Source organism: Melanostigma gelatinosum, assembly GCF_949748355.1.
Source record: "Melanostigma gelatinosum genome assembly, chromosome: 4".
Classification (NCBI taxonomy): Eukaryota; Metazoa; Chordata; class Actinopteri; order Perciformes; family Zoarcidae; genus Melanostigma; species Melanostigma gelatinosum.
In genome coordinates this window covers 22,937,356-22,954,150 of record NC_136637.1, presented here as the reverse complement: position 1 = coordinate 22,954,150, position 16,795 = coordinate 22,937,356, and the positions used below count along the sequence as shown (strand labels likewise).

Here is a 16,795-nt window from a genome sequence, read left to right as displayed (position 1 = left end):
ACTTGGTTCTGCTCAACGGAGCGTGACGCAGCACTTTCCCTCAAGTCACAGTCAACTCGAGGGTTCATTAAGAGTCACAGAGACTGTGGGCGAATAAGAACAATCACACTACAGCTCTTCATCTGTGAGAAGTTAATGTGATACACATTTAATAACAGACGTACTTTTTTTTTCTAAATTTAAAGCTGCGTTCATCGATTTGATTTTGCGGGCCGGAAAAGCAAAACAACTTTCCAGCTGTAGAGCTGAGATATGCAGAGTTGGGTAATAGTTCTCTGATTATCTGGTTTGGGCTCTAAGAATGACCTCATCCACATTGCACGCTGTTCTTGGTCCATTGTTAGTATGAAGATATGAACGAGTACAGCTTTACCTCAGAACAATGATTTGAACCCAAATCTGACCGTACTGCTATTAGCTAACAGAAACCAAGAATGATTTGATGAGGAGGGAGAACTTCAGACGTTCAGATGTTGCCTTTTTTGGTTTTGCTTTTGGGTTTTCTTTGTACCAGTTTGCTTGAGAGGCAGTTGTGATTTTCCAGAGAACAGTGGGATGTTTGAAGAAGTGGCGAAATAAACTCATGATTTTACTCAATGAAACTTTAAAATATACAGAGTTCATGTTCATTTCTATTCCCGGATATTCCACCCTCGGTGAAATGTCCCACAGGTCAAACTGGACTGAAAGCAAACGATGACGCTTAAAGAAAGCACAATGTGTGAGAAGGTACGCGAGACACATGTAACATGTATGAAGCTGTGTGAGATGGTCCATGCTGTACAGCCTTCCAGCTGGGAGTGAGTCATGCTGTTGTCTGAGTGTCTCATAATAAAGATGGTGATTGACTTGAACTGATGTTTGTCTGGTGTTTTTGCCTGAACAAGTGACTGGTCTGGTTTAAGATGTGTATTTGAGATGTCCATAAGGTAAACGGTTTAACTTCACTCAACTCAAATAGATTATATATATGATGTGTTCACATTCAAGGTTTTATTCTCAGCAGCAGTATTGACATTTACAAAAATGTTGACGTTAAAAACCGTGTTCATGGGGACGTCCAAAACCAAAGTTGTCTCTCTTCTGCTAAGTGCTGATTTCTTCCTTTGGATCGGAACATCATGGAGTTGTGATAATGGATGTTAAATCTTTCGTCGGCTGCTCCTGTAATGAAATAGAGAGGTATGTTGTACTTAGTTTTCAAACACAAGCCAACAACGTGACCGTCTGCTTTAGATGCGTGAGCTCGAATGAGGCACGGTTAGTTATTGCTGTGCTGTGAATTGATGCTGACACTCACTTCCACGAATGCAGTCACGTCCTGTATGATCACCACCTCGTCGCCCTCCTGCCGTCTCCTCCTCGTCCTGCAGGCCTTCCCTACGATCACCGTGGAAACCGCCAGCATGACCGCTGCCACGGACCCGACCACTGCTGTGACCACCGTGGGGTTTCCAGCACCTCCCTGCGGAGCACCTTGGTCCGCCGCCTTCACCAGCCTGCCGTCAGCTCGGACTGCGGGGCGGACGAGGGGCCGAGAGGCCAGCAGATCGGATATATCTGAGGACGAGCGGACAAGAACCGTGGCGTTTCAGAGACGGGCTGATCTTAGATGTACATGACAAGATGTCTGAATGACTCCACACCTTCCAGACTGAAGAGGAAGAAGGCATCGTCTCCTTTGATGAAGTCCCTGCTCTTTAGTCTGCTGTGGGTGATGAAGCTGCTCGTTCCGGTGCCTGGGCCCCGGTAGTAAGAGCTGCCGTCAGACGCAGTCACTTTGGAGCCCACCTTCCTGGGATCGTCCCAGTAGAACTCAGTGCCTGTGGGGAGGGGGAGGTGATTCTCCGTTTGACAAACAAAGCAACACATTATCGCGCAAAGAACAGAATAAGTGTCTAGTCAAGTTATCCACCCTTCTCTCACCGTCAGAAGACATCTTGTCGGGGTCGGTGGTGACCATTCGGTGCATGTTCATCTGCTGTCTGACGTCAGAGTGCTGATCCATCAGGGCCAGAGTCGCCTGCTGCCACGGACACGGCCACTTGAGCTTGTGGTCGTTGGGGCCTGAGGTCAGGTAGAAGTAGGTGCCCATGTATCCCGGACGGTCGCTTCTTCCGTTAATGTACACACCGACCTACAGAGCGTGTGTGTGAAGCAACGTTAAAGCACCGCGCAAGCATGTGACGGTCATGTAAAGTAAATTGACCGTTTAACGAGAGGCCTCCCCAGAACAGCAATTGTCCAATTGTAGCTTAGCAACCACAACTGTCCACAGTCAGGCGAGTCAAGCTTTGGCGTTCTTCAAGATTGAGAGAATCGGATATTTTAAAAAGGCGTTTACCTGGAAGGAGTAACCTGCTGGTGACAGTAAGCGAGGGCTGTACAGCTTTTCTCCTGCTGGTGTGGTGGCCAGCAGGCGGGTGATGTTGCGGATGTGCCAGATGTGCTGAGGGCACTTTGTGGATGACAGGTTGATGTCATCCAGAGAGAAACCTCCCTCCGATGGACCCTTTCCCCTCACGCCCTCAAAAACCACACGGGCCTTCCGGGAAACATTCAGATTGATGGCGTGCAGTTCCCAGGAGCCCATGACGCCTGCTGTGAGGAGAACCGATAGAATAGAATATGAAACGATTAATGACGCATTTATATTGTAGTTGAGGTTAGAAATGAAATATTGATTTTCCAGCTTCTTTCAAATTGTTCTCAAAGTCGGAAAACTTGCCTATCGTGAATACTTGGGGCTTATACTGTATATCACACGGTGTGTAATATTGTAATTGTTACTCGTGTACCTGAAATGCTCTTGAAGAGCTTGAGTTTACCGCCGGGGTTGACCTCGTCATACTCTCTCACCCAGATGTTGAGAACATCATCCGCTGCGGCGGTGTTGTGGAGGAAGACCTGCAGACACTGGACTCCAGGTTTGGGGTAAAGCCAACGACTCTCCAGGAACGCACGGTCACCGGGTTCAGCAGAGGCGGTGCTGAAGTGCATGAAGTGGCCTTTTCCTGAGGGCAGGGGAGGACAACAGTGGGTAAGGTTGTCACATTTAGTCAATTCAGTTAAAGTCTCCCCGAGGTTGCACTGGCTGGACTATGAGGGGCTCGAGTTGGATTCGCCAGCATAGGGTGGATGGCAGCGAAACCAAATGATGTCTATTTCTAATAAATCACTTATAATTTGCGATTGATCTTGAACGACTATCTGTTTTTACTGCCAGCCTGTACTTTGTACATGTCACGTTATAAATCACTTGAGGCAACTTTTGTTTTTCAATATCTTCAGACAGTAACTCTAATCAAGGCCACATGAGGCTCGATAAGCTGATAAAGTGTATTAACTGCTAACTGGACAACAACACAGAGAGCTGTATAATAAATGATTATATTATGCTTTATCCACATTTTCCGCTGTTTCACTTTGCACAAAGTTCAGCACCTCGACATGCATTTGTTTTTAATGGCAGTCACCTTTACACTGTCCCATGTTGGAGAAGTCGGTCTGAGGCCCTCCGCTTGCAGAGCTGCGTTGTTCCCACTTTGCTTTGCCGGGACCCTGAATCATCCCACAGATGTTCTCCAGCTCAAAGTTACAGCTGTCCACGAAGGCAGAAGACTTGGCTGTGGAGAGGGAATGGTAAAGCTCGCACTTCAGTACAGTACACTAGAAAGACTTTCATCTTACCTGGCTGGAACTTTCTCTACCTTTCCCGTCACAATCCTTGAAAGCTGCTAAAATGTACATATATTTGAACAGATAATATATAGATACATAGCCACTTATTTTACATTCTCTCACCATTTACAATCAACGAAAAAGTAACAAAATAACTTAAAGCTTAAAATAAGTACGTAGACTGCGTAACATAAGAACAGAAACGCGTCACAGACATCACTCACGTAACTTCACAATAACTCAACAACCGTTTGGGACACAATGTCTCTACCACCGATCTCCTGGGTTAAAGTCCTGTGTTTGGTCTGAGTCAAACCTTCTTTCTGCTTCAACCAACACGATGATCAAATCTACCGTACATCATAATTCCTTTTGTAATATTCAGTTAGACCTAATACTCTCCTCGTGTTGTTGTCGTCAGGGGCCACGACTGAAGATAAAGATCAATATCTTAACGAGAAACGGGCCCATAAGAGGAAGCAGCAGATTCCAGACTATTCTGCGAGTGAATGTACATTCTCATTAGTGCACCAGTCTCAATAATTATTACATGCAAACTTCTTATGTCAAGACTTTTTAATCAGGACACCGTCGGTCAAATATGTTTATCCAGCTTTTATTTGCCCTCCATAAAAGGAGCGATAACGGGAACAATATATGACATAGTGCTGTAACAGTCGGCCTGATATTGCAGGTGGAGAGCAAAAGTACCACCACACAAATATGATAACATCATAGAATAAAGAACAGAAAGGAGCTGTCGAACTTTACCAGCACACTGAATATATTACTGAATATCTGAAGCCTGAAAACAATCTGTTTAAATGAGGTATTTATGCATGATACGTATTACCAAAGATGATGAATTATAGATTATTGCCTCGGATTATCAATGTAAATTAGCATCATTTTATGACAGATACACTCTGACCTTTAAATGTAACTCTGCTAGGTTATTATGGGACACAAATCATTCTGATGTTACGAGGTGAATTGATTGTTCAAACACTTAACCGTGAAGGTTTTTATGTCTCATTTATTGTTTGATGGACAGAATGAGCGGCTGAGAGGACTCACTGCATTTGTAGAGGCTGTTGAGCTTGGTTAGGTCACTGGCACTGAAGCCCATCCTCTGACCAATCACATCCATGAAGCGGGGGATCTTGGTGACGATGGTGGGCTCAGAGGCGATGTTGAAGGACGTCTCGCTGTAGTGCATCACAGAGCCGTAGTCGTAGGGGACGCCTAGGGCGCTGGACACTGCGTCGTCGTACGTTTTGAAGTTGTGCTCTTTACCTGAGGGGGGCACAAAAAAGATCACCAGGAGGAGTTCAGCCCTTTGTTCTTGACAAAAGCAGTAGAAAAGAGTTCCTGTAAAGTTACTACATGAGTATACATTAATTCAGAACAAGTGGTGAGCTGTAATTCAAGGTGTCGTCACCAGGTTCAATGCGATCCCACATGATGTTGACGTAATCGTCCCGGTCGGCTCTGGACTGCTCATGCCAGAAGCCCAGAGCGTGCAGGAACTCGTGCTCAACGGTTCCCAGACGGTCACAGTTTCTACCGATGGACAGCCGCTGCTTCCCCACATGCTGGTTGCCCACAGACGAGAAGCACCTACGGAGAACGGGAAAGCAAGATTTTACTGTGGTGGGGGAAAAAAAAGATGCCTTTTAATCCCTGGAGAGACATTTGTGCATAACTAACAGCACATTATATTGACATTAATAATGCACTTTGATTAGGTTCCTGTTGAAAAAATAGAAGTATCAATTAGTGCAGCTTCAAGCATTTGATGGGGATGCAGTGTTTGCATCGCTACCCTGCATGTTGTCGATTCATCTGCCAGGACACATTTAACCAAAGACCGTCATAGTTAACGATGATACAGTTTATATGAACTCAAGGCAGCGCTCACCCGCTCCCTTTGAACACAGAGATGTAGTTCTCCTCTCCTGTCCACGGTGTGAAGTCAATGCAGGTCTTCAGTCTGTACTGGTCGAATGCCTTCAGGATCACTCCCTTTGCATTCATATCTGCATGTCACACAGTGTGAGACAAAGAAACGTATGAAAAAGCAGCGTTGTTTGGTGCATACCTATGACAGTGGTTCTCAAACTTTTTCTGTCGCGCCCCACTTTGGAGGAAGAAAAATGTTCATGCCCCACCGCCCCAACAAAATTGTAACAAAATGGTCCATGTTGAATTTTTATTGAAATAACATTTTGTGACTCCTCCATCTGTGCTTTTTCAAATAATAGAATAAAGAAAATTGCAATCATTTTTAAATAAGCCAGATTGCTCCATCAGACAAAAACAAATACAATGTGCAATCACTTTGTTAGAACAATGCAAATAAAGTTATATCTGCAAAAAATAACTACAATTTGGCAAAAAATAGCTTATTGCAATTGGCTGCAATTAACCTGTTTTGCACTAAACATCTTTTCAAGATAACAATAAAGTGCAACCTGTGAAAAACTAAACAAAACAAGTTTCATACTATCCGCAGCTAGTTTTCAGACATAAAACACAGACTGGTCTCTCCTCATCTCCTACCGCGTTCACTGTGAAACCCAGAGCAAGAGAGGCCTCATCACATGTTCTTCTTGGCTGCTTGCTGTTCGTCTCGCGAAACCTTTTCTGTTCCCGCCTGCCAAATGTCTCTTCATTTGGAACACGAAGCCACACATGTGAGTCGCCAAGGATCATGGCCATCGCGCATGCGTAACCTGTTAACGGCGTAACGTAAACATTTACACGAAAGTACAGACATTTCGCCATGTATTTATTCATTACTTGAAAATTATTTTAAAATTCATTACTTTTTTTTTTTTTTGAAATACAAGAATTCTGCATTTCCCCCTGCGCCCCACCTGTAACACCACCGCGCGCCCCACAGTTTGAGAACCACTGACCGACGACAACATGGGAGGTACTGTGAATGCGTCTTACCCAGACTGTCCTCTAGGTGGTAGGGAATGGTTGTTGGCCAGCGATACCTCTCTTCTATCATGGAGTTTCTGCTGTCTGTCTGATGGGAATGGAGAAATCGAAAGGTGGAGATGGATAATAAAGAAACAAAGAGTGCAAACTTGAACAGACTCACTGAAGTGATGCACCTGAAACCTTAGTCCAGCGGCATAGTAAAAAATACGAAACCAATTGTTCAAATTGTTCTAAAAGCACCAAAATTGGCACACATGTAGATTAATACATTCTGAACAATTTTGGATATGGAGGCATTCAAGATTCTCCCCGTAGCACATTTGGCGGCCATTTTTCAAAATGGCCGCTATTTACCATTAGCGTCATTGAATATGTACCATAATTTGTCTTTTTGTGGATGCTAGAGGTGATAAGTGTGCTAGAGGTGATAAGTATTGTACAATTACACATACTTGTGTGCTTACCAAATAGAATGGCTACCATTTTACAAGAAAAATGAGTTTTACTTTGCAGCGGCAGCGGTGGTGGCAGTGACGGCGGCTGCAGTAATAGTATAGTGTTGAGTGTTGATAGTCATGGTACTTGTAGTAGTAGCTTGTGTTAACATGGTGTTGTTTTGTGTCTTTGCAGTTACAGAGACTAGATGAAGGACAAGGTGTTGAGGCGACAATGGTTGCCCACCAGGCCAAGTGGCATAAAACATGTATGCTCAAATACAATAACACAATGCTACGAAGAGCAGAGAAGAGACTCATCGCAAGCAGCTCAGCATTTGGTAGTACTGACAATGTCCCAGGCAAGCGCGCCAGAACACACTCTTCAGAAGCTACTACCAGCGACACCTCCTGCTTTTTCTGTGGAAAGTCTGGCACAGAGACCCTACATGAAGTAGCAACCTTCCAGGTGGACACACGCGTACGGAAGTGTGCAGCGCAAGTTGGGGACAATGAACTCATGGCCAGGCTCAGCATGGGTGATATGGTGGCTCTGGAGGCCAAGTACCATTCCAAGTGTTTGTTGGCTCTTTACTATCGTGCAAAGACCACTGTAGAAGCCGAGCAGAAAACTGACCATGAAGGTGTGATGTCAAGAATCGTACTGGCTGAACTGGTCCTGTATATCGAGGAAACCCACCTAGAAGAGGGCACCGCCCCAGTCTTCAGACTCGCAGATCTTACAAAGCTATACACGACAAGAATGGAACAGCTCGGGGTTGCTTTGTGCAAGAAAGTTAATAGCACAAGGCTGAAAGAGCGCCTGTTAGCCCAGTTACCAGGCCTGAGATCCCAGAGCAAAGGCCGGGATGTTCTACTAGCGTTTGATGAAGACATTGCTGAAGCGCTAGGCAAAGCCTGTGAGCAAGACTGTGACACTGAGGCAGTTCACCTTGCGCGTGCTGCACAGATAGTTCGTCGATATATGTTTGAAGACACTGGCCGATTCCGTGGATCATTCCCGGGCGGTTGTCAGGAGGACTCTGTGCCAAACGTACTAGTTGCAATGGTAAATATGGTGCTGGATGGCCCCAACATCAAGAACCAAAGCCATTCCTCTTCGACACAAGCAGCTCTTTCCATTGCGCAGCTTCTCAAGTTCAACAGTGTCAAACAAAGTCGGAAGCAGGGAGCAACCAAGACACAGGAGCCTCCATCTGTCAACCTACGCTGCTCTGGAGCAGCATGTGAAGAGATCTGCCCTTCAGGGTGGTCATGTCTGGGGCCAGGCATTGGTACCAGAGCCCGTGCTCCCTCCACCAACAGACTGGGGCTGGCATCGGAGTGATGATGGGCCCTACACACCACTCTGGACCACACTCCCTGAGGCATCCAAGACCTGCTATGAGCTGGTGTCTTGCGGATGCAAGAAAGGCTGCAGAAAACGCTGCAAGTGCAAGAACGCTTCACTGCAATGCACTGGTCTGTGTTTCTGTGAAGGCGAATGCCAGTAGATTAGGACAGAAAACTTGTTAGCCAACATTATGATCTGTAGACATTCATAATCCTGGTGACCAGATTTGAAAAGTTCAGAATCATAGTGTGGCAAAATCGACGTTATTGTATTACATGTATGTACTGCAGGATTACACAATACTGAAAGTTATTGTATTGGCAACTGTTTATTGTGTCCACTTAGATTTGTTCATTTATATTAGATCTATCCATAAATGTATAACTGTAAGTACTGTGCCTAGAGACGGCTTCTGGTCGACTATATAACTACAATTTGACCATACTGTAAACTCCCCGTACTCTGTGTATTATTTTGACTACCATTCCATTGCAATTTTGCCAGCAATTTGAAAAAAAAATTGAATTTTGAAATAAAGTATTGAAATCTTCATCAAATGTCTACTTTTTCCACAAAATGGCGGCAAGTTTGGGAGCCATTTTTGAGAAGATTCATCTAAATATCTGTTAAACACTTATTGATGTTAATTCTGATGTAAAAAAAGGAATTATGTAAAAAAAAAAGGAATATGTAAAAAAAAAAAGGTAAATGGCGGCCATTTTGAACAATGGCCGCCATATCTTCCACATGGCTAATCTTGAATGCCTCCATATCCAAAAATGTTTAGAATATATTAATCTACATGTGTGCCAATTTTGGTGCTTTTAGAACAATTTGAACAATTGGTCTGCTATGCCGCAGGACTACCTTGTGTTTTTAAATGGCTGGCTTTCCTTCATTGCCATGCAAATTAGGTTTCCTTCAAGACAAGGACGGCTTTCCGTCCCACTAGAAGACTTCACCATCTGTAAGCTTGTCGCTCTATAAAACGGTTCTTATCTGGGAAGGTGTCTTTCCACAGCCTGTACATAGCCTGTACATAGCCATCATTTACATTGTTTAAATTCATGATGTCAAGCAGATATTATTGTACTGTTACATGAGTTGAGTCGCACAGCTTTAGCAAATATGGTATCATATTATGCAAATTATAATTCAATCTGAGGAAGCAATCAATCATCCACATAAGCACATGATAATTGTGTGTGTGTGTGTGTGTGTGTGTGTGTGTGTGTGTATATATATATATATATATACACACACACACACACACACATATATACATATATATATATATATACATATATATATATATATATATATTATATATATATATTTATATATATATACATATATATTATATATATATATATATATATATATATATATATATATATATATATATATATATATACTGTGTAGGATCAAATTGAACAATCAGAGTAGGTTATTTCTGAGGAACATCAGTGACGAGGGAAGAAAGGACACACTCTCTTAATGTGTGAGCGATAAACCCTTTCTGTGCTCAAAATGTCCTATCATGCCCAGAATTAAGACACAAATATAATGTTGTACTCAAATAGACCTGAATATGTAGATTACTTCAGCAGTCTTTGTCTTACTTCCTCCTGTTCGATATCTCCCTCCAGCAGGTCCAGCCCAGCCGCTGCAAAGACAAGTTTTTATTTTGTGATGAAAGTCCTCAGAGACATATTGTACAACAAAGCAAAGCTAAGACTACTGCGTTCACAAACCTTCATTGATGTTAAAGATGTCCCAGTCATGGCCCTCATCAACGTCCGTTTCTGTAGATGTGGAACCAAAAAGGGGGATTGCAGGATGATCTTACTTACGATGCAGTTAGCATTGAGCCCTGCCCACAGACCTGCCTTTACTTTTTAAAATGTCACATATATTTTCATTCATTCTTACATTTTAATTCTGCCGTCTGACTATTTTAAGACTTGAAAAGGACTTCCAAGTCGTTCTGAGTGACAGTCCATATGGTAATAAACTGATTTATTTCAGGTATTTAACTTGCTGACACCTCAGTACAGCTAAAATACATTCAAGGAAGTAGTTAGAACGTTCTCTATTAAGCTGAATGTACAGTGTATGAAGGGTGCAGTGATACTGTTCAGCAACCGCGTACAATGCAAGACATCACCATCATGCATATGCTGCCTAAAGATCACAAGTGTGTTAAATCTTAGAGTGTAATCTAACTTCAACCTCAGTAATGTACTTTTTCACATGAAAACCATCATTACGTGACTCACCTGTATCCCCTGTTAGCTTAGCTGCTGCCTAGAAAATGCAAAATACATTAATCAATCAACAGAGAAAATTGATGACATGATTTACTAAATATTGAATGAACAACCTGGGCCACAACTCAACATTGGAGCGAAGTCACTGTTTTGTACTGGAGATGCAACATGTTAAAAGTTTCACAAAAATGCATAAGCATACACATACCAGTCGCAGGACAAAGAGCAGAACGATCCACCTGAGTGCCATGGCTGCAGACACACACACTCTCACACTGTTGGTTCAACCTGCCTCAGACGTGCTGTGTCTTTGATTTTGGACTGAACAAGAAACACTGACGCGCACGCAACATTCATATGATCTGACTTTTACGACTCGAGTTGAGGGAGATTACACGGTTGTCATATTAATTGTTAATGTATTACTCATGATTAGTTTATCTTTCTAGAACATATGATTTTTCTACAGACATGCACTGGTGAAGATGGTTTGTTCCAACACACACACACACATACACACTCAGACGTGACCTTAACTGACAGTCTGCTTTGTGACACAGTTTTGACCAGTGGCTATCGCATAATGGTAATTTAAAGGAACAGTGTGCAGGATTTAGGGGGATTTATTGGCAGGAATATGATAATATCAATCAATATTTTGTTTGTGTATAATACCCTGAAACAAAGAATCATTGTGTTTTTGTGAACTTAGAATGAGCCTTTCGTATCTACATAGGGAGCGGGGTCGTCTCCACAGTGTGCACCATGTTCCACAGCCATTTCTCTACAGTAGCCCAGAACGGACAAACCAAACACTGGCTCTAGAGGGCCATTCACATTTTCATTTTACCTGAAGGCCACCGTAGTTCTCCGACACTCACCACTAGATGTCGTGACTTTTCATCACATACTATACAATTGCTGTTTTGACAAACTGTACAGGGACTTTTATGATTTTTTTGACATATTATACTTTTTATGACTTTTTCGACATACTATACTTCACTAAATTGAGACGTAAGAAGTTTGACAGCCAGAGGCAACTTGACACTTTCTGAATTCTAGTTAGTTGCGTCCAATTAGCCAGCATGACGTCTTGAGATTCAAGTACAATACGATTGGGCCACTCGTGGGGCTTTTATAAGCCCTATTTTATAATCTTCCTGTTTATGAATACATTTTTGCGTGTCTGTCCAACGTATATTGGAATGACCACAGTTAAAGAAGAAATGAGATGTTTCTCTGTCGAAATTACAAAAAAAGCCTTAATATAAGCAAAGTTTAACAAACAAATATCTTAATCCAAGCTGGAATTCATTTCTAACCTTGCAAATATCTTGAACATGTATTTTAATTTTCCAACTTTTTTGATGAGTAAAAGGACGAGTTTTCTTCTTTCCGAGTGATTCCAGACTTTTAAATGGCAGTGTATGTTTTTGCATGCTTTTTCAATTGAACCAGATGTTATGTGGCTTAATACAATTCCTCCAGATATATTGTACTCCAAATAATACTAAAACTACATTTCTAAGAGCAAGGCAACAACAAAAACAACCATAGCAGGTTGTCCTGTCCCTGTAACACCTTTGATCACAACATCGGATCAGTCGGTCCACAGCAGTTATTACACTGACCGTACGGTCGGATGAACAATGGGCCCATTCGATATTTACCACCCGGTCAACACAGGGCGCGTCAATGATGTCAGTCATCGTGAAACAGTTGTAGTTAAAGCTATTTCAGTGTCAAACTTCATCATCAAGCGGTAACAGGCACATGGTGTTTATTGATAGTGCATCATTTGTGTAACAAAACATGTTTGGATGGAACATTTAAAATCAGTCACAGGCAGCACTGGTGTAGTGAATGAAGCTATGAGTGAACACTGTTCAGCCTGATGAGTACAAAATAGGCTTCAGTGGTTTTCCTTTTCAGAGGCCATTTCCTTAATTGCACTATATGCACAACACTGTATCTGAAAGGCTGCCACTAACCTATCCTCTGGTCTTTAGCCTGAGAGGAGCGAATCAAAGACATTACTGAATGTGCTGAGTGAGCAAACAGTGGAGTGAAGCAGACAATTGGTCTCTTTGGTATTGTATGCACTTTGTGCACTCCGTATTCGCACTTTCTAACACCACAGCAGTGGTGGGTAAACAGGCAGGTCTGCATGGGGACCCGGATAGCCAGAGGAGCACTTTCTGGAAGTTGCAGTTTAAGATCTGACTCTAAGGAAACACTTCGACGTTTTGGGAAATACCGCCCATTCGCTTGCTTGCCGAGAGTTACGTGAGAAGATTGAAACCACTCGTGTGTCTCTGTGCTGAATATGAAGCCACAGCCAGCAGGCTGTCAGCCCAGGTTAACACATACTGTAGATTACTAGCAGGGGGATAAACAGCTGGCCTGTGTCAAACAAACAAGATATAGCGTGTTAATTGGTGAGGCGTGTTTTATGTTGAACTATTCCTTGAACAACCAGCGTTGTAAAGCTACATAACGCAGAATTGTTAAAAAACATTACGTCACATTTGTACAAATTCTTCAAAACTACTGATTGGCCAACACGAACAGTGGAAATTATGGTTTAAAAATGCGTGACTGACTTCCACCAGCAGCAGGTCGAACTAGTGTCAAGTTGCAAACCAGCGTTAGACCCTGTCTCAAAAAGATATGCTCGTCTTGCAGCTTTTAGATTGTCTCTGATACGCGTCTTTGAATCCCAACATCCCAGCTGTCACAGACTGACCGCTTCTCTCTACAGGGCTTTCACTGTGTCCTTCAGTCTCGGCCCCTTTGAAGCTGCTTCAGTTGTCCGTATATCGGGAGCTTCCTTTTGAACTGAAGGCCTTCCTTCCCCTTCACCTCTGAATGCGGCATACTCCCTCGCACATGATGGACAGGTACTGGGTCAGCTTCACCATGGCGATGATGATGGTTCCTCCAATCAAGGTGCAGGTTGGCCAGAACAGGGAGTGGAAGACGGCCACCCGACCGTAGATCTGTGTCAGGATGGCGCTGTCCGTTCTGTCCGTGGGGTCCACGAAACACTGCACCGTGTGCTGAGACCTGAGGCGCTCCGAAATGTTCTGAAGCACAACGTGCGTGGCCGCGTAGTCCTTACGGCACTTTGGGATGTAGAAGCACTGAAGGGAAGAAGAAAAACAATGAACATTGTTTCCTTGTATAGAGCTTGTTCATCTTGTGGTAGTTCAGCGGTCATAAGTGTTTTGGCCCTTCGCAGTCCAGACCTCAGGATTGCTGTCATGCGTCTCCTCGTTGTGCAACAGTTGCACCACCTTCCCTGAGGAGTTGAGGCTAACGAACACCTGGAGACAGGGGTAACGGGAACTCCTCCGGCACTCCGTTCCACAGCTGTACGAACAGTTTACATCACACACGATGGTGGAGTTCACCACGGTGCAGCTGGTCTCGTCCGTCCACACGCTGTAGAGAAAGAGCAATGGTTTCCAATGTGAGCTGCAAACACACTTTCAACGGTTCGGGTGGTTAGTTAGTCACAGAGTGAGAAAAATGAACATGAACTACAGCGAGGTCACACACCAAAAAACGTGTTCCGAACTGACACAGTGTGTGGGTGAGCTTGTGACTTGTTGTTACCGGTCAGAGTAAGAGCGCAGGACGGGGATTCCCAGGACAAAGTACATCATGATGGACAAAACGACCATGCCGAGGCCCAGCAGTATGGCTCTGTCCTCCCCTGCCCTCAGAGCGGTCACTGTCTTCTTCTTGTCCAGGACGCCATATTGGATCTTCTGGTTGACGGATCTGAAAAAGAGGTCAACTTTAAAGATGCACCTCGACAGTTTGAAATGTATTTTTGTTTTTTTTCCCTTTTCCAGATAACATTGGACACATCTAGGCGTTCAGTCCTGACACCGCCAACTCGTTTGTCGGGTCCACTAAGTAGGGAACTGTGTGCTGAGACCTGTGGGCTTTCCCTTTTAAAATATTAGATTCATTCATTTTAAATCACGACATAAAAGACTTATGGGGGAGAGATACCACCCCAGTCTGCATGGCTTGAATTAAAGTCAGCTTAAGTTTTGTTTTAAAACATGTGAGGCACTTGGCATCGCAATGCAATAGCGATGCTTTTCAAACATTTGAATCTGTTATTTTCAGCACTCGTACATTTCCTTTCGAAGATGTTCTGGACAGTATTAAATACCTGCTCTCACTTCTTCCATCTGTTGCGTTACCCACTGTCCACAGAAACATCCTGTCTGAGGAATGGGGGAACTGTAGTCCAGAGGAGCTGACCCACCTGCAAATATAACAGGCCGTTATTCAGAAAACCCTGCAGAACCTACGGGATCTGACTTCTGTTGTCCTGACGGGCCAGAAATACTGTACGCTCAGCGAGAAGTAACGCGAGAAGTAAGTATTCATCGCGTTTTTAATAGATTCAATTTATTTCATCATGTTATGGGGATTTCAAAAACAGCTTTACTGGGACCACTTCACAACGATCTTGTGTTAACATCGACTGAGAATATCAGTGGCCGTACGTCACACATATCAGGTTCACTAGACTAGAGTGAACCAGAAGACAACATCAAAGAGGACAAAACAACCCCTTCTGGCTGTAAAACCATGTCATCACTGAGCTGGACCAGCGTGCCTCACTATTATTTACAACCCAGGATTAACAGGTCTCTTTCATCAGTCAGCAATATCCACACTGCCTCTGAGAGGTTACAGTTGTGTCAGCTCTGGTGTGTGTGTGTGTGTGTGTGTGTGTGTGTGTGTGTGTGTGTGTGTGTGTGTGTGTGTGTGTGTGTGTCTTTCATCTGTTTCTTATGTGTTCCTTTCAGAAATCATATCTCTCTATGGAAGAGCCTAATCTTATCCCCGACCTCCTTTCCAGTTGTGTATACAGATACATTCACTTGATTTTGCTGTGATTGCGTGTAATGTTTTCAATGTAAAATAACCCGAATGATGTCATCAGGGTTCGCTCCGATTGGGTTTTTGGAAACTAAATAAATATAACAGGAAGCCTGCTTTACAAACTGGGAGCACGGGGTTTGAAAGATGTGGGCATTAACCAGGCAGGGGAAGTCTAATGAAAGTTCAACATGAAGGAGAACAAACAGAAGATCAAACCAGGAAGCTGTTGGTACCTGGAGCGGTCAACATGACAGGACTAAATATTGACTGAGGCATGCTCCACTACACACACACAGAGACCTACACCTACACACACCTACACACACACACACACAGACACGCACACACACCTACACACAGACACACTTGGTCTATAAAACCAGTAATAGGGCCATGAATGGCGGACCACCTGACGGGTGCCTGAGTCAACATTTGCTTATCCTGTGTGTGTACGCTGTCTGGTTGGTTGTTGTGAACACTGTTTCAGACGGAGCTCTTAGCGGCAGCTTGGTGACAGCCTGAGTTTATTGAAATCTACACGGGTGATAAGATGGTCAGTGGTGGGAAATGTCAATGCAGCTGGTGAAGGATCAAAATCGAAGATTGAAATCCAAACTCGCTCATGAAAACCTCTAATCCTAACACAAGACAGCAAGTATCAAAAACAAATCACAAAAACTCAACAGATGAATGCGAGCTGGCTCAACACAACACGACATCCACAACATCCCATTGAACAAATCCACTTACTTCAGCTTACATCTCTAGTCCTATTGGTATATATGTAAAATGATGAGGTGATGATGATGAATTGGAGCTCACCTGATTTCTGATGGTGGTGTTCGGAGAAAAGTCGATGGTCAAACTGTTGTAGCCGTTGTCCCCTAACATGGCACCTCCCTCTTTATATATAAATATGCTAATGGAACCTCCCTCTTTATACATAAATATGCTAATGACTTCTACAGTACTTAGCAGGAAGCAAGCTGATGAGAACTGAGAAGAAAACATGAACCGGTCAATAATGATCATCCATCCCCTGGAGCCGTTCTACAAATAATAACCCACAAGCCTTTGTGGCTGAGGCGAAAGAAGCCTCATGGTTTTGTTTTTGACTCTTCTGTCTGAAGTGCCAGGTCTCCATAACAGCAATGCCACAGAGTTTAGGTCAGCGTCATCAGCATCTGTCA

At 43.5% G+C, this 16,795-nt stretch overlaps 2 protein-coding genes across 2 annotated transcripts; both read right to left on the bottom strand.

Moving 5' to 3' along the window:
- Positions 1-1,119: 1,119 nt before the first annotated feature.
- Positions 1,120-10,941, bottom strand: mep1ba (meprin A subunit beta a; the record flags this gene model as incomplete). Its single annotated transcript, XM_079267247.1, has 15 exons — positions 1,120-1,164; positions 1,301-1,560; positions 1,647-1,823; positions 1,927-2,137; positions 2,345-2,601; positions 2,799-3,014; positions 3,477-3,626; positions 4,759-4,977; positions 5,123-5,301; positions 5,603-5,720; positions 6,640-6,718; positions 10,044-10,087; positions 10,176-10,226; positions 10,701-10,728; positions 10,900-10,941. 15 exons carry the CDS (start codon positions 10,939-10,941, stop codon positions 1,120-1,122), a joined length of 2,076 nt encoding a protein of 691 aa, XP_079123373.1.
- Positions 10,942-13,552: 2,611 nt separating this feature from the next.
- Positions 13,553-16,496, bottom strand: LOC306776250 (calcium-activated potassium channel subunit beta-2-like; the record flags this gene model as incomplete). Its single annotated transcript, XM_079266876.1, is given in 6 exon segments — positions 13,553-13,837; positions 13,943-14,138; positions 14,313-14,480; positions 14,884-14,979; positions 16,428-16,447; positions 16,449-16,496. Coding segments are annotated over 6 exon segments (813 nt in total).
- Between the last annotated feature and the right edge of the window lie 299 nt (positions 16,497-16,795).